A 27,586-nucleotide genomic window follows, 5' to 3' on the forward strand; every position below is an offset into this window, starting at 1 on the left:
GAAAGGCAGATGGACAACTGGTGACTGACACAGCAGACCCAAGAAGATGAAACCGAAGCTGAAGCCTTGAAGAAAGTTGGTTTGCTCCCACAGAACCCCAGCGAGGCTCAGAAACTTGATGACCAGGTACCCCCCCCCAGGTGGAATATCAATATGGAACTATAAAGAGGGAGCTAAGTGGGAGTTATGTTTAAGAAGCAATTCCATCAGAGTCATAGATAAGGGAATCACCCCTTGTTCATCAAGATCTCACAGAATCTCCCAGGTCAAAGACATGTGAATGGTATAAAAACTGACCTCAATCCTTTCCTTTCTCAGAGACATTCTAAGTCTGTTCCTGGGTCCATGGATATAATATTTTGGTGAGCTTGGGCAAACAGGACTTCACAGTAGTAAAATGATTAGGCAAGATTCAATATAATCCAAAATGATCCCTTATAACCTGCCTGAAAGGGCCTATGAGCAAACTCTACTGCCGTCATCTAACTTTTCCAAGTCTCATTTCTTTACATCACTTCGTAACTTGCACCAACACCTTCATCGTTATCAACATTATAAGATTTTTATGTGAGAATCAAGTGATTTTTATGATAATAGGTGACATACTAATATTAATTCTCATGTTCATTACAATTATCATCACTTAATTCAGCTCTGGGTTTTGAGTTGCAAAACATCAGCTTATATTAGAGACAGAGAACAAGAGAGATGCTTTTAATAAAAAATGTCAATGAAGCCTCTAACAAGGCTCAACGTGAGACAGGCTGGGAGCTGGCGCCTGGGATCCTTTATTGGAGTTGCTTCACCTTGAGCAACAGAATACAAAGAAACTATAAGGGACTAAAACTTATAGTGCATGCACAGTTGAGGCAATTATGAACAATAAAATACAAAAAGGCCACAGATCAACTGCCATTTCTGAGGTGCCTGGAGCAAAAGCAGGGTACTGCATGTGATCCCTGCACGAAGTACCACCAAGGGGGTGGGCAGAACACCTAAGCCACCCTCCAGCCCAACCCACCAATCCACCCCCACCCTCACCCCATTTAAGGAACCAGTCCCTCCTCAGGGAGTAAGGGCACCTGTTAACTTGTTTTCACTTCCTCATGTGCAGCATGAGTCCCAGTAAAGCCTAGCATGAATCCCTCATCTGACCTCTTATCAATTTCTGTTGAGTAGAACCTAATCAATTTCTATTGATTAAAGAGTCCAAGGGCCCTAGTCAGTAAAAAAATGTGATTTTGTTACATTCTTTGATAGCTTTGTATTTCTAAAGCATGACATCTACTATATGCCTAATTCTGTATGTTGCTCTGCTCTGATCTCTACAAGACCCCATGTTGCTCAGAACTTTAAGCTAACAGGAGAGGCTATCTGTATAAATTTCCCTGTGTAAGATCATTCACAATCCAAATTTGGAAGAATGTCAAGAAATGCTTTTGATATTTTAAAATGCAAAAAATAAAATAAAATAAAATGACAGCCCCAGATTGCTTCCTCCACACTGGTATAAGATCTGATGTGTATTCTCTGGAAAAAGATGAGCCTCTGGAAACACCAGGAAGAAGAGAGGTTGAACAAGTAGGGAGAATAAAACAAAGTCTGCATCCTTCTCCAGCTCCCTTTTCACACTTGACTAGTTTTCCCTTCAGGATTTTTATCTGAGGAATCTAAGGCGCCCAGAAGTAAAAACTGACAGTCACGAATCTCCCAACAAAATGTGAGCAATGAAACTAACCAGCCCACAATCCCACTCAATCACACAGAGCTTCTAGTTAGGATTTGGTTTGTTTTTGTGTGTGTGTGTTTTGGTGGCTGCATTTTAAATATGCACAGCCAAAGGTCACCAGATACTTGAGAAAATCCTCTAGGGTAAAGAACAGAGAGCAACATAAAACAAAAGATAAAAGGATGTCAGAGAAAATAGAGACAGGGTAGAGAGGAGAAATTTTCAAAAAATATTAATATTCTGAGAGATATGAGACGATGAAGTATCAATAATACAAAAATAACATGCTACAAAATGAGAAATAGTAAGAGAACACAAGGGTTAAAAGATAAATCTCTCAAAAAGTAAATCAAGGGGTCCCATCAGTGAAAAACAGATTTTTTTTTTTGGCTGACTGCTAAAAGCTAAATTATAGAAAGTCATCTCTTGTCAAAAGGTTTACACCTTCCCATGTTGGTTTTAAAAGCATGTCAAACAATCCACATCAGATGCCATAAACGTGAACTGCAAGAGGAAACGGTACAATCTTAGTGAATGGGAACTGGAATCAAAAGGGTTTGCTGTCCTTCCTAGAGTGCTCTAAAATGTCAAGGCAGTTGCTTGTGTTTAACTGTGAACAAATAAAAATTCATTGTTTTGCACTTAAAAAAAAGTAAATCAAAAGGTAAGAGAAGGAAAATAGGATATAAAAGATTAGAAAATTAATAACTAAGTGCAAGGAGGCCAATCTTTAAAAAGTTAGAGTTCCAAAGATAAAAGAACGAACAAGCAAACAAATATAATAGAAGGAGGGAATGGGCAGAAAGAATGGAAATAAAGAAGGAAAAAGAAGAATATGTAGACACCTTTAAAAAAAAATTTTCAAGTACCTAGACTTGCAAGACATGAGTTTCTAGATTTAAAAGGCTTACAAATTTACCAGCAAAATGGATAAGTAAGACTGGTTCCAGTACAAATAATCATGATATCAGACTACTGAAGGCTAATAAAAGATTCTAAAAATCCCCAAAAAGAAAGAAAGAAAAACAATACCAGGTTGCAAGTAAAGTATTAGAAATCAGAAAGAAAAAGACTTCTCAATATGTGTATTGGAAGACAGAAGATAAAAAAGCAATGCCTTCAAGCCCCTGCATCAATATCATTTCTAATCTAGAATTCTATACAAAGCAGTGTAAGGGTAGAAAAAGACACTTTCAGGCATATAAGGACTTAAAACATACCTGCTAAATACTCTTTATCAAGCAGCTAATGAAAGTAGTGCAGTGATAAAATGAAAAGCAAACTAAGGAAATGAATTTAGAATCTAAGAATCAGGGGATCAGAAAAAAAGAAAAGAGTTGAAGGGAATTCTCAGGGTGATGGTGAGGAATGAACCCAGGACAGTAAGACAGCAACATGTCAAGACTGGAATCATAGGGAGGAAAGCTCTAGGAAGGGTGCAGCCAAGAACGTGGCCTTGACAGAATACAGACTAGCTTTTCAACATCTAAAGGTGAGTTACTTTTTGATAAAGGGATGGGTACGAACCATTTATAGGTGTATAGAAAACTAAGCAAGCAAACAAACAAAACCAAATGATTAATCCAAGGCTGGGGAGAGTTTTACATGAAAGGAAATAAATATAATTTTGTTATACTATAGAGCTCAGCAAGAAATAGTATTTACTAAGTTATGATACTGATACCAATCAAACAAAAATTTATGATGAAACAATATTAGGGTGATATTGGGGAAAGAAAGTATCTGCACCAGAGAGAAAGAAATGAGTGGAGGGAGAGAGTGGTAAAGAAAGAAGATAAAATCCTCACCTTCCATTGTGGAAAAGCAGTACGTACTTTTTAGTAGGTATCTATTAAGTATCCAGTAAAATACTATTAATAAATCTATTTAGATAAATGGAGGTGATTACAGAAGGAAAGATCTAAAAAATACTGAATGTAATTGGTTTCAGGATGGAGAAATAGAGGGGTAAGCAGGGTACTTTTTTCTAAAATTTTTAAAACTATTAGAATTTTTCATCTCTGTGCTGTATAACTTTAATACAAATAAATATCAAACAGAAGAAATTAATAGCGCTTTTGCTTTCAGCCTGTTGTGCAAATGTATCAAACACTCTGGTTTTAATCTTCAAGAACAAAAGATGTTAATAGTCTGCTCCACACTATTCTCTTTTGGGGTGGGGAGGGGGGTCGGAGGGAGCGGGGAGAGGTAAAGATTGTTTTGAAGAGCAGAGTCACTTTCTATTTTTACAAGAAAACACAATAAAAACAAATTTGTCAAGTACCTTCCGTTGGAAGTTTTCAAAGCATATAATTTCCAAAATTTTATTGTCTCTTTCAAAGTCCAAAGTCAGTCTGAATTTATGCTGGCGACCTGATACCTATTAGCATTTCCTAGTTCATTTATCAAAGCTGTTGCAAACAAAGTCAAAAAGAAAACCATAGTCTACTCTCCAGCATAGAGATCATTGTTAGCTTCCAAATAGGAAAAAGGAAAAGAAAAAAGTAAGAAAATTTTACTAATGCAATAGTAGTTTTGCTTACAATACTACCTGTGCGTAAGAAATTAGTACCAATATTTTTAATATGCCTCTATTTCAAACTTCCAGTCATCTTCAAATTAATTACAAAAGCTTACTTAGACTACCAAAGATATCATTCAATTTTTCTTAAGAATCAATTAAGTTTAACATTTCTTTTGAATTCTCAGGTAGTTTCACATTCTTTGTGTGTGTGTGTTGTTGTTTACCTAAAACAGGGAAAGTTTAGTGAGTTGATTCTATTCTGTATCCTTCCTCAAACCTGCAATGCCTTCAAGATTTCCTGTTTCTCACATGTTCCAATCAACTTATGCAAAACGAGGAGAGCCAGCTACAGGTGCTTAAATTGCAGCTACACTTGGATTGTGCTTAAGATTTAACATTTTATACAAGAATGAAGAAAACTGCTTTAAAGTAGACTAATGGATTTTTTTAATCCAGCAGGATAATTAGAAACTACTTAAACTAATCTTTTCATTTTATACATTAGGCATCTAAGGGAAGCTAGCAAAGATCCTGCCAAAGAAGCTGGCCAAATTCCACACTCTGAGCAACCGGGTTGGGTCAAGTCTTCACACATTCCTGTGCCATTTGTATTACCAAACTTGAAGAAAATCTTTCCACATGAGACAATGGCCAAGTGAACATGGTGACTTGTCAAGTTAAAGTTAAAACAATTACCTTTTTCATCCAAGTTTGGGAGTTCAAAGATCTAAGAACCCCAGGCCTTCTTGGATGCATGCATTCTGAGACGTCTGGTGACTATGAAACCGAGCCCCCCTAAAACCAAGTTCTCTTACCAACTTTATGATTAATCTCTCTACATCCAAAGCTTTGTTCCCTTTCTTGTCCCCTCTGACCTCAATTCTGGGCTAACTGAACAATAATCAACCAGAGTCAGATGACTAAAATTGCTCTTGCGGATAACATTGTTAATGTACTAAAGTAGCTATTATACATATCATTAACTAAAGTAGCTATTATACATATCATTAACGTGTAAACTCGGGTTGTTTCTCCAGGGTGAGATGAGCTCACAGACCCTCAGACCATGAACCACCTGGTCAGAGAGTTGTAAACCAGAGACAGCCTGACTCCCCGGAAACTGTCACAGAAATGTCACAAGCTGATGATTAACCCTAGCTTCTTTGTTCTTCCCCTTTAAGAAACCCCTGACTCAAAGATCAAGCTGGAGTGGATCTGAGGCTGGGCACCCTGCAATAAATCCTTACTGGGCTGCAGACTCCCACTGTCAGAGTTTGGCTTTCTGTGTCAAGGGCACATGAGTTCTTTGCTCAGCTACAACTACACATGGCAGAGATTTGCCTGAAACTGCTGCTTTGCAAATACGCTGCATTCTTCTTAAGTTTCAAGAACAGATGTATCTTACCTGTTGTTCCAGAAGTGAAAATATAAAGATAAGGAGTCTTGAGGTTTGAGGCAACATGGTGGCTATGTGGCACCTGACTGTCAGATGCTGTGCTCAGCTTTTCTTTGAGTGAAATTATGCCTTGTGGAACAGACTCTTTCATTGCCCAAACACTGATATCTGCTGGGAGGCTCGGAAGGATCTCTTCTATAGTTTCAAGCAAATCTGAAAGCCAAAGGGTTAGGAGTAAGTAAATAAGACATAAATCTCAAAGCACTCACCTTGTGTGTTCTTTTGCATGTTGGAACAGGGATGATATGTAAATACAACGCTTACTTCCTTTTCATGTTGGATAAGTAACATCCCAGCCATTTTATGAGTATGTTTCAACATGGCCAACAGAAAGGAAAATGTAGTTATTACCTGATTTAATCAATGCAAATAGCCCAATTCAAATTGAACTTTGGAGATTCCATTATCCGGATTGTGTTTTTTTCCCAACTTTTAAATAAAACTCTATTTTCATACTTTGCTTTACATTTAAATTCAGGACACTGCACTAAACATTCTCCTTGAAATACAACTCAGTAGCTCATTATTCCAAAAAGTCATCTGTCTGTCACTGTTTAGTTCTACTATAATGTAATGATCCAGGAGAAACACCTGACTGGATTCACAAGATTATGGCTTAGAGACCATTTCAGAGTGAAAAGTTAAATGAGGAGATTCAGAGATGCTCTTTCCTCTGGATTAGAATAATTGAAGGTAAAAGGTCTTTGAAAGCAAAAGGAGAAAAAGAACACCTTCCAGAAAAGGCAGTAGAATCCACAGTGCACAGCAGGCTATGACAATGGCAGGTGAGAGCGGGCTGGTGAAAGCAGAGCCTGTGTCAGCAGCAGTGGGATCCAAGGCCTGGCTAGAACCCACGTCAAGCAAAAAAGAAGGCAGAGGAGTAGAAAAGCCAGAAACACGGGTGACTTCAGCCCTGGAGAGCTTAGGGGTGCTCACAAGGTCAAGGGTCTGGGTTGAAATTCAGACTGGAGAAAGGAAAAGGGATACTTCTCTCAGGAAGCATCTACTGTACACATTAACAAACGAGCAACTGTGGAAGGGAGACTGTGTTGAGTCACTCTGGGAGATTGAATTAGACCTTCTTAATTTGATCTTTAATGTAGGAGAAACTGTCGTCTGTCCAGGAGGAGGGTAGTAGAGAAGGAGGGAGATGGAGAGTGGGTGCAGGTCCTGGAGAAGGAAATATTCAGCGTGAAGGTATCTAGCACTCTATGGGGTACAAAAGAAGCAGAGCATTGGCATTCCTTGGATGAGGTGGAAGCGATCGAGGCATCATTTTTTTTTTCCAGAGTAGAGAGACAAACAGTTATTTATATTCTTTAAGTTCTTTTAATATGTAACACTCCTTTCCTTTAACATGGATCTTTAACAGTGAAGATCCACTTTCAAGTTCTACATGGGTGCTCCAGTTTTATTATCGTATTATAATACATCACACTTTTCTAAGATAAAAGCGATTTCTGAGTGCTATATTATTTATCTTAAAATCTACATTAACATCCACGGGGATATTAAGCAGTGGCCTTTTAGAGTTAATGTAAGGAATGCCAAAGATTACCAGCAACCACCAGAAGCTAGGAAGAGGTGAGGAAAGATTCTTTCTTAGACTCTTCAGAGGGAGCATGGCCCTGCAGATACTTTGATTTTGTACTTTTAGCCCCCAGATCTGTGAGGGGATGAATTTCTGTCATTTTAAGCTACTCAGTTTGTGTTATTTTATTACACCAGCCCTAGGAAACTAATTCAACCAAGGTCACAAGTTGGTGGAGAACTGTTAGTCTAACCTAACTCTAAAATCTATATATTACCTCATTAAAGAAATCAATGATAAAAAATATTATTAAATGTAAAATATACCCTGGTCAGAATGATAAGGTCCATATAAATAAAACCTGTCCATCTAAATAATTACATTTTAAAATAATTTTTAAACAAAAAATAAAAAATAATCACCAGATATATTCTATTTTGAAGCTGAATTCAGGGTGCTGCATTAAACATCTTCCCGGAAATGTAAATCACTGTCTCGTTATTTCAAAAAGCCATCTGTCAGCCCTTAGTTCTACTATAATATAAAACATTTGAAAAAAACTCATGATTTACCTCCTCAAAATCTATAACCCAAATTGTTCACAAAGAAGCGGCAAGAGAAATACATCAAATAGGACTAGGAAATTCACAAGAAAACCTGCAAGAAAACTGCAAAAACACAGAAAAATGATAAGGAGTTGAAATATCAGGGTTGGGGAGGCAAACTGGGGCTTGAAATTTTTTGAGTTAATTTTTATTTCTTTAACAAATCCAAATAAAATAACCTGTAAGATTCCAGAGAAAAATCTATTTGTACTGAGCATACACAGCATGCTGCTGTATACAGATTGTTTTGGCGAGAAGGAGAAGTGAAAAATTACAAGGAATGCCAGGGGAAGGACGAGTCATAAATAAATGAAAAAGCAGGACAAGCACATGATCTGTACTTTGTATCTTCTTTTAACTTTTAGCACTAGATTTTGTTTAAATGATTCTCCTGGGCATTCTGAACATATAAGGTTAAGTCTCTGACTTGACCCATTTCATTACCTTAATTTCAAATTTCTCACCTGGAATTGTAAATTCACAGCACAAACTTCATGTATTCTTAATAATATGTGTGTCAAAATTGGCAAAATAAGTACAAAGAAAGTTACAATATGATTAACTGTGGTCCCAAATCTTTGTTAGAATTGTAGAGTCCAAAAAATCAGAGTACTTAGAGTGATGACTTTTACAAGAAAAAGGAAGTGAGTGGATTTCCTAGGAATCAGAGGAGATACAATTTAATCTCCTTCATACATTACAATTAAATTGACTTAGCTGAGACATTTAGAATTATCAAATAGAATTTTATCTAACCAAATTATTTCTTCAATAGTGGTAGGAAGTGTGGATGAGGATAGTGAAAATTGAAATAAAAATTTGAAAAGTCTTGTACGGGATAAAGAATCATTATTTACTTATCACTGTCAATCTTTCTTAATCAAATGGAAAGTTTTAGTGTCATTTTGCAAGTTAATTTTAAATATTAAGTCCCACCACAAAATAGCATGTGTTTAAATACTTCATGGAAACGTGTTTGTGTTTCAGGAAGATTTACTCTTTAGTGAAGTGTCCTACCATTGAAACCCATAGAACTGTAAGCATCTCAAAATGATGCCTGTCCTACTCCATCCTTCCACTGACTGTGCCTGGCACACACACCAGGTGCTGGATATGGAATGGAGCTCTGTCCAAGGGATCCACTGTAGGTGCAGGTCTTATCAGTAAATTACCATAAGAAAATGAGACAGACGACAATTATACGAGATTTAACAAAGTCTGCACTACAGAAGACTGAATCTCTCTTTTCAAAGCAATAGATTCTTCCAGGAAATATGCATATGCAAGGCACTGTGTTAGGAGGGGTTGCAAGCATAAAAAGAGGTAAATTATGATCTCTGCTTACAATCTATTAGTTCTGTTTGTACTAATTAATTTCTTGTTTCTACACCATTATTATGCCTCTTATTCACATTTCTAAGACTATGAAATCAATGAGTAAAAATGTAATATATTCCTCTAATATGCCATTAGTGTGAATTATGTTATTCATTCTGCATTAAATACTCTTTTTTTGGGGCTTCCCTGGTGGCGCAGTGGTTGAGAGTCCGCCTGCCGATGCAGGGGACACGGGTTCGTGCCCCGGTCCAGGAGGATCCCACATGCCGCGGAGCGGCTAGGCCCATGAGCCATGGCCACTGAGCCTGCGCGTCCGGAGCCTGTGCTCTGCAACAGGAGAGGCCACAACAGTGAGAGGCCCGCGAACCGCAAAAAAAAACAAACAAAACTTTTTTTTAAAAATTGAGGTATAGTTGATTTACAATGTTGTGTTAGTTTCTGGTGTACAGAGAAGCGATGCAGTTATACATACCTATATATTCTTTTTCATTATAGGTTATTATAAGACATTGAATGTAGTTTCCTGTGACCTTGTTGTTTAGCTATTTTATATATAGTAGTGTGTATCTGCTAATCCAAAACTCCTAATATGTCCCTCCCCCCTTTCCCCTTTGGTAACCATAAGTTTGTTTTCTATGTCTGTGAGTCTGTTTCTGTTTTGTAAATAAGTCCATTTGTATCATTTTTTTAGATTCCACATATAAGTAATATCATATGATGTTTGTGTTTCTCTGACTTACACAAATTATTTTTAAATTATCTTATTCTACATAAAACAAACTAATAGGTATCTCAAAGGTATTGCTTGTAGCTCTTAAAACACTGGCAAACATTTAACTTTAAACTTTTATGTGTTAATACAACTAATGTGAAATTCATCTGCACAGGGTTCACTTGAGCTTTCCATAATGCAAAGCAATATTCACACAGAAACCAAAGTGAAGTTATAGATCTCATCACATGCTCATAGTTACCATCCTACTGCTTAACAGCAGCTCAACAGGTTTCTCAAAGAACAAATGGGTAGGCTATGGTGTCTAAGAAAACTGATGCTTAAGTAAGCAATGTCCTAAAGCAACGTATATCATGATGTAGATAACAATACTTCTTATCAGGCCAGAAACTAATTTCATCATCAACAATGTGCCAGCTATTTTTACAAATATTAGTTTATTGATAATCCTAGAAAGTACACTGGGGCATAAGCCTTTCAACTGTGATAACATATTCTTCCCTGAAGCACCTTTATTAACTGCCCTGAATACGAGCACACAAGTTTGTAAATGGGTTTATGGGTTTTCACTTTCAGCTGTCCCCACATCTTTTGGGGAGTAGACAGTGTATTTATTATTGGCAAAATTGTGCAAGAAAATAAAAAGTAGAATACTTCATTTGACATTATTTCCAACACATCTCCTATTGCCAGTAAATAATTATTACTCAGATGTGTGTTTCTCCCATTCAGCCTTGCCACTTCTCTGAGGAGGCACAATCCCTCTTTAAATTGTTTTTGCTCCTGTCAGTATTCAAGCACCATTCCCTCACAGTAAACACATGTTCAACATATACTGTACATAAGAATCCCAGGGTCGGTATCCTCATGATCACTGAAGAAAATAACACATGCCTAGAACACTACCGTTTCCAACTAGTAAACCAGGAAGCCACTTAAACTTCCAATCAAAATCAGTTATTTTCTTTTGGAATGGAGGTAATCCTTGACAGAGCTGAGTCTAAAACGGGAAAAAAAATTGCAAAACAGCCATTCATTCCACTACACATAAAAATTAAAATAGATATGTGAGGCTATCATAGTACATGGATACAATACTACAGGTTCACATGAGCCATGTCTTATCTATCTGAATATGTATTACTTTCTATAGAACTTTCTCCAGAATTTAAAGGGTCTTATTTTTCCTCTACCTCTTCCTTTCGGTCTTTGAAAAGAAGATGCCTTTATGGTTGAAAGTCATTTGGAGAATTACAATGGCTTGATTGTTAACTGGAATATTTGCCCTGCACAGTCTGAATGCAACAGATCATAAAAAACGAACAGGGCAATGCTGCATGCATTACTGTAAGTTTAGAGAGCTGACATAGGATTGTACTTCTTGTGAAGAGAAACACAAAACCCTTCTGAGAATGTGGAGACACAAACTACTACTGAATATAAAGTAAAAAGGTTCTGGATAATATCAATATATATTTTGTAGTTATCCACTTATAATTATAATGATTTAATATGTGATATATTGAGAAAGGAGAGAGTGCAAAATACACACATGCAAGGAAATCTGAGATTCTGTGGATGTTTAGTCTAAACACTAAAGACTACAAAGTCTAAAATGCTTTGACTTTTGGGGAGTCATGATTCTAACATTTAGTGACATTGATATAAAATAACACAACCAGAAATTCCATTGATATATCTACTGCCAAAATCAGCTATCAAAAGAACAGCAGAGGGACAATTCATGGGCAAAAATAGGCAAGTAAGTAAACAGTTAATGAATGCCCAGATGTACCTTACAGTTTTTCATTAGATCATTCAATCACCTATTCATTCATCTAGGCAATAAATATTTATTGAGCATCTCCTTTACACTAAGTTCTGAGAATTTAGCAGCAAACAAAACAAACTTCCTTCTCTAAGAGCTTACATCTGAGTTCTTGACCTATTCCTCAGAGCCACACAAATATCTATACGTGAATTGGCAAACAGATCTTTACCATTCCATTGAGTCACTGGGATAGCCACAGCATACAGTGACTGAGGCCAGAGGATTGGTGGGAAAGTGGTGAAACAAAGCAGACGAATGGATGGAAAATGACAGAGAGAGAAGGAAAAGGAGCAGGGCAGAGGGAGGGGTGGAAAGTGAAGGGAAGAGGAAAGGAAAAGATGGAGATGAGGGAATGAATGAGAACAAAGACAAAGGTATACCCAACAGGTTTTGAGATTTAGCATCAGAAAATCCAGGCTCCAGTTCCCATACTGCCTCTCCTAGAAGTAGGAGCTTAACAAGATTACCTGCCCACTCCCAACCATGCTTCCCTCATCTTTAAAACCAGGCTATGGCTGTGGTGAGGATGACATAAGATAATGTGTCTAAAAAGCAGCTTGCTATTTACACAGTACTTTAAAAATGGAAGAGATTATTATTTATTACTAGCATTATTCTTATTATTGCTAAATATGTCAAAGGATATAATTACAAAAACTTTTAAAAGCCATACACAAACATCTCAACATTTTTCTGTTTGTTCCAAGTAAAGAGAAGAGCATATCTAGGTGGATGATAATCTTGGCAGCAGGCACTATTTGCAATATCAGAGTTGAAATATTGGGCGGAAAGAACTAGGTTTAATACAAGACTATTTAATTTTCAGTAAGTGCTGAAATTTTCCAGGGAATGTTGGGATGCCACCTGATACATCTTCTAAATGAAACTATACAGATATAAAGCTTTTTTGCAACTATTTTTGAATCTTCAGAATGAGAAATAGGAATAATAGTTTTATAAACATTTAAATTTTTTCTAGTTATCTGTGCATGAAAAACCTGATGTCTTAATATTGGCAACTTTAATTTTACTATTTTTATATAACTGGAATGCAATTTTTTTCATGGTTATATCAAAAGGGGATTAACAGAGCCAGAAACCATTGGGCTATAGTGTATAATACAGCAGAGTCTTAACATCAGATAGCAGGTTTTGAGTCTGCTCTGTACCTACTAAGCTGCGTCATCCTAGACACCCTAGATGAATTTCTTTCCCTTTCAGTTTCCAAAATATAGCTCTGTGCCTGCCTCTCAGAATCACTGGGAGTACCTTTTACACAGTCAGCCTTGAGTAAATGGCAACATTCGTATTTCTGTTAATGACAATTAGAGCAAGAATAACATCTATTTCCCTGTTGGCTTAGTTGATACAGACAGAACTATCAAGACACCTGCCATGATTAAAACGTCACCTATCACCATGGACCACCTTGGACAATATCTGGCCTGCCTATAAAACCTGTTTGACACTGTTTTTATATAATTTATGAAAAATAACATTTTGCTAAAACACAGCAAAGTGAAACGTTAAAGGTCCTATCCCAAACAGATAGTCCGACTTACTAGTCTTTCTTACAGCTAACACCAAATTAGAATGCAGCAGCAAAATCCAAATGAGATCCCTTAGTAAAAGCCCCCATGAACCTATAATGATAACAGCAATTATGTTAATTCACCAGGGATTTACTTCGTACATACTAGGCACTCAGCTAGTCACTTTACAAAAGCTGTCATTTAATCCTCAGAATTACACTGTGAAGGAGATGGTATTATCATCATTTTACAGCTGAGTAAAGCGAGACTCAGGGCAGCTGATAATCTTATCTTCAATCACACAGCTAAGAAGTGGCAGATCAGAAGTGAAACCTGGGACTGTCTGGCTTATCTTGATCTAAACCACTTGACTGGTCTTTCCACCTGATACACTCTCCCTGGGAATATAATGATTTCATAATACATCTCCATTAGAAACATCCAATGAGAATTTAAGACCTCTGAAATGGAAAGTTCTAAAAGCTATATATATAAATTGTTCATGGATGAGACGCAAGATGCCAAGAATACAGTTTTCAGGGTAAGAGCTTTAAATACAAAAAAGTGACCGTGATCTAAGCTGTGCTGTTTTACAAAACAAAACAAAACTAGTAACTAATAAAAATAGAACTGTCCTACCTTTGAAAAACATAAGCAGTTTATGTATTTTGGAGGTATGCTAAAAAGAACTGTTACTAGGATTTAAAGTTGATTTCTCCAGGTACCTACTTACTGAGCAAAGCAATTAAATGTTTTTGGCTTAAAATTCCAACAAAACCTGACTGGTAGTGGTAAAAACAAAAACAAGGAAACTATGCAATTAGTTATTGGCAAGCAAAGCAAAAACTGGCGCAAGTAAAACTGCAAAATTAATTGGTCCTAATTAGGCAAAAACATGGTCAAGAAAAAAGTTTGAAAACTCTGTTTTGAGAGGTAACCAGCCCTATGCACTTCAAGCCGAGTCCCTCAGGATATGGGACGTTTCTCAGGTTGGCCTCAACATCATGGCCACAGAAATCTTTTCAGAGATATCGTGGCCCTTCTAGTTTGCTCTTCTAAAGGGACTTTATGGCTTTACTAATTTTTTGCACAATTTAAGGTTTAGATTTGCTCCAGAAACTGCAATCTAAATTAGAATGAGCAACTAAAATGTCAGAATATATCCAGAGATGCACTGTGATAGTTTTCCCTGCTGCATTCATATTATCACTGCCCCTGCACTAGAGGTAAATATTGCTTCACCATGTTATCAAAATTCTGTGTGACTCCTTTATCCTACTTATTGCTACAGTTCAGAGAAATTTTATCTTACTAGTTAACTTCCTTCCAAGGTGAAGAGGAGCTGAATTTCAATCTTGGAGGATATTACCGTTGAATGGAAAAAAAAAAAAGAACAAAAATACACAATAGAGGCCTTCTGGCTTCTCCACTCCTATAACATAAGATAAAATCAGTGCTTAAGAGTAATAAGGGATAGATTGGGAGTTTGGGATTGACATGTACACACTGCTATATTTAAAATAAAATGCCTTTCTATGAAAAAAATATCATCATTAAATAAAAAGAGTAAGCATTTTAGCTATTTCATCAGGTCACAAACTGAGCTGGAAGGACAACTGGAACAAGCAAAAGCGAAAGCCTTGAATAACTAACTTTTCTACTATATACTGCCTAATTCATTTTCATGTGATGTGCAATTATTATATAATAAAGGTTACACGGAAGGTACTGTACTTTAGACACCACTGGTAGAAATGTAGATTTCCCCCCCCCATATTTCTCTGTGAATCTAAAACTTCTATATGAGGTGTCAGTATATATCTATTAACCTAAAATACTTGAATATTTTCACTAAGGTCCTTGCCATGATCCTCCTCATGCTCCACCTTCCTACCCCCATGCAAGAAGCATAAGCATAAACCATTTAGATTAAACCAAAGCATCAGTTTTCATACTGCACTTCCACTTTGTTATGCAACCCATCTTACTAGGTCCTTCATTAGTTAGGCACTCAACCAAAGACTTTTCTTTGTAGTTCCCTGTCAGTATATTTATGCAAAGCCTAAATCGAAGGGGAGCGGGAAGAAGGTTAGCACTTACTGAAATAAAGAAAATGATGCACAGGTTGGGGTGGGAGAAGGGAGAGAAAGAAGCTGAGAGTCTGCCAAGAGCCCACCACTGGCTGGGAGGTGGGAGCCCAACCTTGCCAGGCAAATCCTAGCTTGCAGGCAGTGCAGAATAAGAGCAGACATGAAGACTGGCATTCATGCACTTGCGATTAAACATGTTTTTTCTGCAAAGGCAGTCAACCCGGATAATGTTACTATTCGAGGCAGTAGGTATTCCACAATGAAATCAGGATCACTTTCCTCCTCGTCAAATAATCTTGTCAGATCTGACAAAATTTAGAACTTACCAAACTCTATATCTCTGCGTTCTTGCACTCACTGAAGGTATCAAGAAAGGTAAAATGCGCGCCCTTACCCCTCCCCCCCGCCCCCCCCACGCCTTCGCTAAAATAAACAGCAGAGATTTCAGAATTCTTCAAAAGCTGTGCTAATAATTAGTAATTTACAACAGAGAAAGTGATTGAAGTGGGAGAGGGGGAATTAAACCATTGGCATAGAATTATGAAACGATTTTGTACCCTTAACATGCACACTTCATCACACACCCAGAATATTAGTTGTGAATTGGTTCTAACCAAAAAATGAGGGGGCAGGGGTAGGAGGCAGGGTGGCCATTCTGCACAAGCCGACCACACCCCATACTCTACCTGCACCCACCACGAGGGCCCTGGGCTCACAGCTGCGGATGCAATGCAGGAGGGAGACGTAGCGAATGTTGGAGTTGAGGAAGGCCACCACGCAGCCCAGCTTGGCCAGGCCGAACCACACGTGAATGAAATCGGGCTCATTGCTCATCAGCAGAGCCACGGTATCGCCCCTTTTCAGCGTGGAATGGTTCAGGAAGACATGGGCCACTCTACTACTCCTCTTGTCCACATCCTGATAGGTGTAGATGTCTCCCTCATAGATGATGAAAGGTTTCTGAGGCTGCTTCCTGGCATGCATCAGGAATCTATCCAGGACAGTGACCAGCTCCCCTTTCAGTCTGTACATCTCCATCCGAAGTCCACAGCGTGCCACCTTCAGCAGGTACCAGAAGTCGTCCCAGAAGTAAGGGTACAGGAGTTTCTGCATGAAGCTCAGGAAGACCATTCCAGCCCCTAGTCCTGTTAGCCATGACAAGAGCATGGGGGCCACAGGGCCAGAAGGCAGCTCTGATCCCGGCCCTGCCATTGTCCTCTTCTAGGTGCACCTCTCCTCGGAGACAACTGGTCCGCAACGTGCAAGGCTAGCACCTGCAGCTCGTCCCAACCTTTCCGGGAAGAAGGGAATCTTGCGAAACAGAATCAGAAGTTTGCACAAAAGTCGCCCCAAGGAGTGCCGGGGATCAGGCGTGGGACACCTGGTGGATGAGCAGACAGCCCGTGAGATAAGCTCAGGGCCTCGGGATCTATGAATCAAGCACAGCCCCCTCGCCTCTGAACCCCGACGGCGGCCCACGCCCTGCGGCTTTCTCAGGCGCCTGCCAGCCCTCCCCGGGCTGGTTGGGTCAGTCCCCGGTGCCTTCTAAGCCCCTGAGCAAACCCCACCACGGTCAAGGGCAGATAGATGCCCTCCTCGTCGAGGTAGTCTTTCCGGTGCCTGCAACTTGGAGGCTGAATTCGAGCTGAGAGAAGCTGGGGTGGCGACTGCTCAGAAACGCACCGGCTTCTCGGCTTGATCAACCACAAACCGCGTAGGGTGACGCGGCCATACCTCCGTCCCGGGTGTCCCAGGTCTCGTGGGATCCGGGCCCCGCAGCGCCGCCTCGCGCCGCAGCCGCAGCCCAGCGCCCGGGAGCTCCCCTCGGGCACGTCGGGTCCCCGCGGGGCTCCCAGGTGACCGCCGCGCCCGCTGGAAGAGTTGCCTTCTACGCCGGCCGCGGCTCCGCTCCGAGAGTTCTGGAGCCGGTGTAGCTCTCCTCCGAGCCGCGGCGGAGCTGTTGCCCGCCTCCCGCCCGCCTCCAGGCTCCCAGCCAACCCCTGCTCAGACCGCGGCCGCTTGAGCGACTCTGGCCCCCTCGCCGGCTCCTCCCTTGGCGCACGTCACGTCCAGCCCCCCGGCGAGGGTGCTGCGATCGGACTCCCAGGAGGGAAAGTCGCATGGCATGGGGTCGAGGGGAACTAGGCTGCTGGAACAGGGTCGGGGAGTTCATTCATTCAATAAATAGTCAATAAAGGAAACTCGGCTAGAGAGGCGAGGGGAAGAATTAAAGAAAAAACCCCCAAACTGCCGTAGGGGGCAGGGGGGAGGCAGGGAACAGGGAGACAGGCAACAACAAAAAAGATATTTATGAATTGGACAGATCAAGGAATATTTGAACTCTTTGTTCATGAAACATCACAAAGTTGGTTTGCCGTTCTACAAAAAGTATTTGTGAAAACTTATATCAGTAGGTTGGTATTGACATTTATACTAGAATTCTATCCTTAGAGTGCCTTGATAGTGCTTTTTTTTTTTTTTTTTTCCGGTACGAGGGCCTCTCACTGCTGTGGCCTCTCCCGTTGCGGAGCACAGGCTCCAGACGCGCAGGCTCAGCGGCCATGGCTCACAGGCCCAGCCGCTCCGCGGCTTGTGGGATCCTCCCAGACCGGGGCACGAACCCGTGTCCCCTGCATCAGCAGGCGGACTCTCAACCACTGCGCCACCAGGGAAGCCCTGATAGTGCTTTTTATAAAATTTTCCAGTACTGATTGATGTGGGAGCTTAAGTCCATACCCACATCCATATATTTTTTAAAAGCATAAAATAATTTTTTTCCACTGAAATAATTTAAAAAATGAACAGAACTTCAAACTAAGGATTCCAAAAGGGGGGAAGGCAAAGAGGAGCTGAAACAGGTAATTGCAAATAACAATAAATTTTAGACAATGGTGAAATTTTACTGAAGATAAACTGAGGGGTGTTTAATTACACATTTTTTTCTTTCACATACCACCATCCCAGCTCTCTGCTTTTAAGAAGTGTATAAATGGTTAATTGCACATATTGAAATGATTAAGCATTGCCTCACTTTGTCAGCTTTTCCTCCTTCAGTCTTATGTTCTGCAACTGGGTTCTAGCTAACCTCAGATTTCCTCATAAAGAAAAGACTGATAACTCCAAGGCAGACTGGTTTAATAATCTGAAAATGATTACTTTGAAGTCACAGTGAAGAGCCCAAAAGAAAGACAAGCCCTTAAAACCCTTTTGTGTAGATCAAGAAAATGCTTTCTAAATTTATTTGGAAACTCTGGGCTTTTCAATTCAGAAACACCTTTCCATTTAAAGAAAAGTATTAGTACCCAGTAGTTTACAACTGAGAAGTTAGTTTACAGCTTGAAAAGCATCTTTGACATTCTATGCTTTTCTCTCCTAGATCTAGTCTGAATCAGTCACCTCCAAGAAAACAATATTTGAAGCAGAGAATAGAATATGGAGCAGTTGGTCTCAGACTTTTGAATTCCAATACAAGTAAAATCTGTCCACCTCTACTGGAAAATGAGTAACAAAACATAGGTTTGCCATCTTTTTAATGTGTAAAATTAAAAACATTAAGCACACATTAAAACAATTACCATCTACTGTCACCACTATTTCATAAAGGGAAGAATTTATTTCAGCATTAAAGAAGGAAGGGAATACCATTATAATAAAAGACAGTCTTTGAGAATAAATAAAATTAACTTCATGAAAAATTCATGTGTTACACTGATTTTTCATATCACGGACCTCCTAACATCATCCCAGGTCATGGAACAAAATTTTTAGCAACTATTGATATAAGTGAGCTAAGAAAATATTTGGCACCATAAATGTGAGACAGTTTGATTTATTAGGAGAACTAAAAACATATGTTGCCAAAAATTTATATTGGCTAAGGCCAATTCCATGCCTGAAATCTCACCACAAAGAAGGAATCAATGACCATCTTGGCACAGCTAGAAGTATTGTGTGTATTCCTACATTAGCCCCATGTAAAAGACAAATCTTGCTTTATTTTCAGTCCAAATATGCTCTACTCTACCCCTTTCCCATTTCCGATTTGACTTTCCTCTCTAACCCACTCCCACCCCACTCTTTACCCTCAGTTACGTTGGGGATGAATTGTTTGATGAGTAGATCAAAGTAAAACTGAAACAAAGCATCATATGATGAGCCATGACTTATGCCCATAGGATTTTAGCACTGTAAGTTGAAAATTTTTACTTTGTGAAGATCAGTTACTTGTGTCCATTATGTTTTCTGATGAAATCCTACAGCAGTCACATTTTGGATTATGGGAGGTTTGGGGAAGAAGGTAGAGGTTTAGAAAGCCCCAGATGATGCTACATTGGCACCAAAATACCATAACAGGTGTTTGCACTGGGCCAAGAAGCACTGAGTTCCTACACTGCAGCTGGCACTTGGGGAAGGGGTTGGGGTGGAGTGGAATATATGAGGAAGAGAGATGGTGAAATGAGAGTGAGAAATGCTGAATGTAAGTAAGACTCATCCACTTTAAAATTCTGTCCAAGAGCAGGGTTTTTTTCAGGTTTTAATTACTGTTTTACTCTCTGATCGGAGTTCGGTTTTTAATGGGAAGCTTACTCATCCTACAATCTGTTTGTTTGTATTAATGAACAATTATTGCCCACGATAGTATTCCTCACAAGGACTCATGAAGTGAACTCAACATTAAAGATGAGGCTTCCTGTTAGAGAGTTGGGTGGTATTAACATTACCACATGTCTTAGATACACCAAACACTTCCTGAAATATAAAAATTTTATAGCACCAAATAAGTGATTCAGTAATAATGGTCTGGGGAACAATTCCCAAACAAATTAAATATATAATTATCATTTTTGCCACAGAATACAAACTATGCCTAGAAAGTCATGTCAGTCAGAATTCTGCCAAGACATTTTACACTCATATTTTATTCATGGCTTTTAAAAACAGTTTGCATACATCTGGATACTTCTGTTTATGATAACTTCCCCTTCCTCAGTGCTGGTGACATGTACTATTTGGAAAAGATGTTTATATAAAGTTTTATCACTGACTCTGAGTCCTCAGTGTAAGCCTCATTTCTATTTTATAAGCCACCTATGTGGAGGCAGGTCATCTGATCATTAATGAGATAAATCGAAGAAACTCTTTGGCAGCTTTTATTAGGAATTAACAATGTACTGAATATTGCAGTGAGTTGTTCCATGGGCCCCTATTTTTGCATATCTGATAAGGTAGAAGGTATGGGCAGGGAGAGTGGGACTTCTGAGATTCAGAGTGTATATCTTATTTCTTGACACATCCTGCAAATTTATAACACTTAAAATTAAAAATTTACACCAATGCCTTAATTATAATAATCATTTCTCCCTGGGCAGGTAGGTGGTCCAGAGCTGGCATGACTCTGCAGACTTCAACCTGTGCCTTCCACTTAGAAAAGCAAGGCAGCTGCTACAGCTCTTGCCTGTACCCAGTCATCGACCGAGAGAGGAGGGGACCAGGCAACACCTCAGTTGGTGTTTCTTTGTTTAGGTTTCATTTTTTAGCTTTTTATTAAGTGAAAAGTTTCAAACATACATAAAGATAGAAATAATACAAATATTGCTTCCACACCAAACTTGGGTCCACTTGCCCAAATGCAGCAAAGCCAACCTACTGACACCTGGTTGAGGTGAAAGAAATTTCAGTATTTATTGCAGGACGCCAAGCAAGGAGAACATGCTCAAAAGACCCAAACTCCCTGATGACTTTCAGGGAAGGGTTTTTAATGTCGACCTTAGGGGTGAGGGTTGTAGGGTACCTGATCAGCTCATGGACTTTCTTTGATGGGCTGGTGGTGAGGTAACAGGGTGATGTTTTGCAAATCTCAATTATCAGCCTTCTGATTCCGATCAGTCTGGTGTCTACTGCCCGTGGTGAGTGTGTAGTCCCCATCCTCTACCTGGGTGAGGGTCTTAGGTTCTACAGAACAACTCAAAGATATGTATCAGATTATTATACATATCCCTTCAGGAGGAACTAGGACTCTTTCATTGCTCAACTATTTTTCAAGCTATCATACTTTTCTTGCTTACCTGCTTTTCCTTTGTTTCTGCATTCCCCCACTTCTCTAATTAGTAACTGCTTGAGTCTGCTCTTTGGAACTTGGAGAAGGCCTAGAAGACCAAAGCCTTTTTCTACAAATATAGAGGGGACATGGAGGGGCTTTTTTACCCAGGAAGGCCCTGCAGGGTTCTACTTAGTTTCAATCCTCCCTTTTCTTTGCTACTCCTCAATCCTGAGAGGAACAAGGGCAGGGCAAGAAAGAAAATAAAGTTTTGTTTTGTTTTGTTTGTGGTACGCGGGCCTCTCACTGTTGTGGCCTCTCCCGTTGCGGAGCACAGGCTCCGGCCGCGCAGGCTCAGCGGCCACGGCTCACGGGCCCAGCCGCTCCGCGGCATGTTGGATCTTCCCGGACCGGGGCACGAACCCGCGTCCCCTGCATCGGCAGGCGGACTCTCAACCACTGCGTCACCAGGGGAGCCCGAAAATAAAGTTTTTGATTGAAAGGTTCATCACAGACTTGGCAAGGGAACTTGGTTTTAGGCGACTTGGTTTCACAATATCCATCCCATATACTCATCATCTAGGTTTCATGATTGTTAACATTCTGCCCAATTTTTTCAACTATTTTTTTCCTGAAGTATTTAAATTACAGACAACATAGAGTATTTCTACCCTAAATACCTCTGGGTACCTCTGAAAAAAGGATGTTTCCCTACCTACTCACCATACAATAATTACATCAGATAAAACTAACAATAATTCTTTAGTACTATCTAATACTTAGTCCAACGTTGATTCCTTCCAAAATGTTTTTTAGAGTTGGTTGGTCTAAACCAGAATCAACTCAAGCTCTTTCTCTTTTAATCTGAATAGACCTTATCACAACCGCTGTATCTTTTCCCAAGACATTTTCTAGTTAAAGGTCAGTGGTCTTGCAGAGTGTCCCAACTTCTGCACTGGTCTGATGCTTCCCCATGTCTCCTTTAACATGTTCCTTTGTCCCCTGTATTCCAAATAAACTGGGAATTAGACTTAAGGACTTGATGAGGCTCAGGTTAAACATTCTGGGGGAGACTATAGGTGATTCTATGTACTTTAGGTTGTAGTACCAGATAAACATAATACCTAGTTGTCCCGAAATAGAACATCACTATTGATGATGAAATGTAGCTTACCGTATACACTGATCGGCACCTTGCTTCCTCCACCTAATGTGTCCCTGTGATTACAATCTGTCATTATGCAGAAATCCTCATTTTTTGTGTGTGTGGTTGCATATACTCCATTGTGTGCTATTATCACAACCTACTCAACTCACTCTCTGCTGAGGGGTTTGTTTTCAGTCTTTTGCCATTACAAATATTGTTACAGTTAATGAGCATGTGCAAATAGTATATACTTTTGCCAGTGTAACTTTGGGATAGCTTCCTAGAAATGAGATTGCTGAGTGAAAGAGTAAACATATCTGTGATTTTTCTAGATATTGCCAATTTACCCTCCATATCAGCTGTATCATTGGCATGTTCACCATCAGTGTATGAAATTATCTGGGAAGTACAAAAGCAGTTACTAACGACATTCATTAAATTGGAAATATCAGGGAATACGTATAATATTTACACAAATATGTACAAGTTAGTTCACGTTATATATTGTAAAGGTTTTTGTTCTGTTTTGTAACGCTATTATTGAAGTGTTTCATGCCTATCAAATGTAAATTTTCCTTTTACTTTACAAGATACTATTTAATTCAAAATTCATCTGTTTTATGATTTTGATGATACTGAATTTCCAGCCTATATCATACAGTAAATTAGAAAAACATATTTATTTATTTTTTTTTTTTTTTCAACTTTCCTGGAACTTTAGAAAAACATATTTAAAACAAAAGCTAAATCAAATTAACAGACCTTTTCAGAGTTGAGAAATATGGCAGCAACGTGGCCTCTAAATCCAGGCCACACTTCAAAGAGATACTGTTCTCCAAATTATTATAAGAATGTGTGTTCTTATTTGCTACAGGAGGTACATACAAATTTTGCCTTGTTTAATAGTTGATATCCATGAACTGCATAATATAATACCAAATGAAAACCTAAAGATTACAGACAAGGAATTTCTGATGCATGCCAACAGGAAAAACCTGTCGACTTTTTAAATCAGCTTTTGAACCCTTAGAAAGATTACAAAAGGCCTAATATGGACCTTTCTCAATGTGGAAATTTCATGAATAGAATACAGATTTGATTATGTATTTTACTGTTAATGAAAGATACCCAATAACAGATGTAGAAAGCCTGCTACTCCATCACAGCTGTGAGTTTCCAACAGACAGTCAATGCCAGTTTCTGTGGCTCTGTTTCAACAAAATGAGAACCAGAATAAACACAGTGACTGACACCCTTGTATAAAGATCAGAATACGAGAGACAAGAGTTCTAGCAATGACACGCTGACAGAACCTCTGGCTAGAGGATTTACCCAGGGGAGGGCAGAAGCACGGTTAGCTTCGCTGCTGCCATCTGACCACATAATTTGTCAAAGCTTAGGCACAGGAGTGCCTCATGCAACTCAGGACCATCTTTGACAAGGCTCTAGAGGGAATGTTAATTAAGTCATTTCTCACCAGGGAAGCTTATGAATGGCGCTCTCCCTGCGCCCTGGCATAATATTGGTAGATCACCAGTGAAATTAAGCATACCATCTGGGCTTCAAGGTCACCTGGCGATACCCACCTGACCTTGTCATCTAGACCAAGTGAACTAAATAGTTTTCTTACCTGCTCTTCAACCCCAAGTACACTGGAATCTGGTCTCAGCAGTCTTACATATAAGTCTTTACACTCATATGAGCAAAGGTTGCCCAATTCAACCCCCTGATATGAAAAAACCTCAGGTTGTCACACTCAGGTCTTTATGTTCTCTGGCTTCCAAGATCACATGATAAGACTAAAGAATTCTAATTCATATTCTTCTCTTGGTGGGCCCTTTTCAAAAATTCCATGTACTTATACAGCTCTAAATGGTACCCCCTCCTACGCCAATAACAAATGCAGAGAAAATTGTAAACTGAGGGGTACCTCAGTGCTGTATCACCTAGTGTATTATTTACCTCAGTGGGACAAAGTTAGCATAGTCTAATTCTCTCCAGGCATTTACTAAGTACATATTCTTCATTGTAACATTTTTTTATCCTTTTCAATGTCATTGAGGCTATTCTAATAGCAGGCCAAGATTTAGAGAAGCTGCATGGCAAATAAAAGGGCTCAAAGTAGGTAAATCAGAAATAGATAACCATAGCCAATAAGGCATACATTCTCCAGGTCCATACACATCAGGGAGTCTTGGTAGGCATAAGCAATATCTCTCACATCTCCATAACCATCCTACCTGGACCTTCCATTAAATAAAGAAGAGTTTCCTTGGGTGATGCTTAGAGACCAAGCTAATACCCCAGGAAAACTTCTGCCTTCTTTTCCTTTCTCCCAAGACTGAACCCTGGCCTGCACCATTCCCTCCCATCACTACCCCACAGAGTCCTAACTGGTTGCACGTCTCCTTCACCAGCCTCAATATTAAGACTAAAGGATTAGGATATATGATGTGATAATCCTGTATTCACATAACCACAATGGTCAATTGTAGTATCAGGTGGAATGGGAGGGATGTAGGCCCACCTCAAGCATATAAGAAACTTGAGTAGTTCCTTGGCTTCATTTAATCAGCAGAACACCAAGGGGACCAGCCTGCCCTCCTTTAACAGAGAGCACCTACTGGAAGACTGATGAGTGATTCTGCCTGATATCTGAGGGACCCTCAGCTCACATGTGACAGAAATGTCACTGCTGGGACTCACTGCTGGGCCTCTCCCCTAGAAGTCCTCAGGCTCTAACATCAGCAGGTTGGTAGGTGGGTCTTTCAACTCCTGCAACTGGCCATCCCCCACTGACTCTTACATTTGATGGATCCTTAAACTACCAATGTGCTAAAGGTCAATTTGATGAGTGACACATTCACCAATATTTAATTTACTAAAAGATGATTTGCTGAGCTATTGAGAAGTTCTTTAATGTTTCAGGTTTTTGTTTTTGTTTTGTTTTGTTTTGCCTTTTGCATCTCCCTGTATTGCTACCAATACCTCAGGCTTGCCCTTGTACCTTCCAGAGGCTGTCAGACAAATACTAGAATGTGTGTAAGACAACTAATCCAGCAGTATTGCTGCCAGAGGCAGGGAAGGGGCAGACCCAATTGCGGGAGCAGGGCAACATTAAGCTGCAAATAGAATTTAAAGGTCAATCTATCCTTTTTATATAAAACAGGAGCATTAGCACAGGGTCAAGTGGAGCAGGGGAAGGTGCAGGAGGAGGCAGGGACCTCATTTAGCAAAATGGAAACTTTTCAAAGAGTCCAACATTTTTCTTCCCAGGCTCAATGCTTGGTATATTTCCTCACACTAGATTAGGAGAAGGGTGGAGTAAATATAGGGATTACTGGAGCTTCATTATGGAGCCAGAATAAGGAAGGGATTAGTAAATACGAATGAGGATTTTTTTCTTAAAGCAACTTAATTATTTAAAAATGCATTTGAGGGTTAAAAGATTGGTTCAACAGATTTTAGAAGATAGAATAAAAGGACTAGAAAATACAAATTATTTTCTTGCTAGGGTTTATTTAAACCACCGGTCAAAGGCTAACCCACCCATTTACTATCCTACTTGCTTCAGCAGCTCCTCTTCTGCTTTAAGCAAAGCCAGTAGATTGTTTTCTGATGTGCTTTCATGAACTGTTTGACACCTGCTCAGACTTGGTTGCAGAAGATTTTGGAAAAAAAAGTAAAAGCATGCTTATTTACTAGACTAAAAATAGAGGTTCATCAACATGCATATACAGAAATATCTACAACTGAGGCATTCACAAGTAATATATGGGTCCTTTTTGTTTCTTCTTACTTCATCACAAGGAAAATAATTCAGAATTAGCTTATAATATATATGTATGCATGTATGTATATTCTTTCACTGTCTAATATCAATAATAAATATTACTATTAGTCAAATTTAAATGCTCTTTAGGTGACTCAGAGAGTTTCTTGAGAATATCTTATTTTTCAAACAACTTTACTGAAGTATAATATATAATAATTAGAAACAGTACAAACTCAAAGTATAAAATTTAATGTCTTGACATATGTATATGCCTAAGAAATCATCACCACAGTCAAGATAATGAACACATCATCAACCCTCAAAGTGTCCTCCTTTGAATCCCTCATTCCTGCCACTCCCCACCACACCTGCCCTACCCCTGTCCCCAAGCAAATCCTGACAGTTCCTTCTATCATTATATATTAATTTGCATTTTTTAGAATTCCATGTAAATGAATCATATAATGTGCACTTTTGTTTGGTCTGTTTTCTTTCACTCAGCATAATTATTTTTAGATTAACTTATTTTGCTGCAAGTAGAAATGGCTTGGGATTGACATATATACACTAATATGTATAAAATAGATAACTAATGAGAACCTGGTGTATAGCACAGGGAACTCCACTTCGCTGTACAGTAGAAACTAACACAACATGGTAAAAGAACTATACCCCAATTAAAAACAAAAAGAAAGGGTTTATTTCTTTATATTGATAAGTAGTATTACATTGAATGGATATACTACAACTTGTTTATCCACACACCTTTTAATGAAATTTTAGTGTTTTCCCAGTGTTTGGTCATTATAAGTAAAGCTGCTATGAACATTATTGTACAAATATTTGCCTGGACATATTCTTTCAATTTTCTTGAATAAATAGCTGGGGGTAGAATAGCTGAGTCATAGGGTAAGGATCTATCTAACTTTGAAAGAAACTCCCAAAATGTTTTCCAAAGTGCTAGGACAACTTTTTATTCTCATTAACAGTGAATGAGAGTTTCAGTTGCTCTACAGCCTGATCAACACTTAGTAAGCTAAAACATTTTCATTTCAGACATTCTAATATCTGTGTAGAAATATCTCACTGTGGTTTTGACTCTATATCCCTAATGAGTAATAATGAGCTACTTTTCAAGTGCTAATTTGCCTTCATACAGCTTAAATGTCTATCCAAATCATTTGCCTATTTTGCATGGTTTTTTTGTTTTCTTATAGAGTTTTGAGAGCTCTTTTTATATATATTCTGGATAAAAGGT

At 39.0% G+C, this 27,586-nt stretch overlaps 1 protein-coding gene across 1 annotated transcript in view; it reads right to left on the minus strand.

The window, feature by feature from the left end:
• The window catches only part of SLC27A6 (solute carrier family 27 member 6), a 60,275-nt gene extending 43,006 nt beyond the window's left edge, over positions 1 to 17,269 (minus strand). Inside the window, exons 1-3 of the mRNA XM_024757190.1 lie at positions 17,104 to 17,269; positions 16,056 to 16,750; positions 5,659 to 5,862 (exon numbers count right to left, since the gene is read on the minus strand). Coding sequence (XP_024612958.1) covers positions 5,659 to 5,862; positions 16,056 to 16,581 — 730 coding nt within the window. The 5' untranslated portion in view covers positions 16,582 to 16,750; positions 17,104 to 17,269. The remainder of the gene's footprint in view (positions 1 to 5,658; positions 5,863 to 16,055; positions 16,751 to 17,103) is intronic.
• Between the last annotated feature and the right edge of the window lie 10,317 nt (positions 17,270 to 27,586).

This window comes from Neophocaena asiaeorientalis, unplaced genomic scaffold (assembly GCF_003031525.2).
Source record: "Neophocaena asiaeorientalis asiaeorientalis breed wild unplaced genomic scaffold, Neophocaena_asiaeorientalis_V1.1 scaffold149, whole genome shotgun sequence".
NCBI classification, from domain to species: domain Eukaryota; kingdom Metazoa; phylum Chordata; class Mammalia; order Artiodactyla; family Phocoenidae; genus Neophocaena; species Neophocaena asiaeorientalis.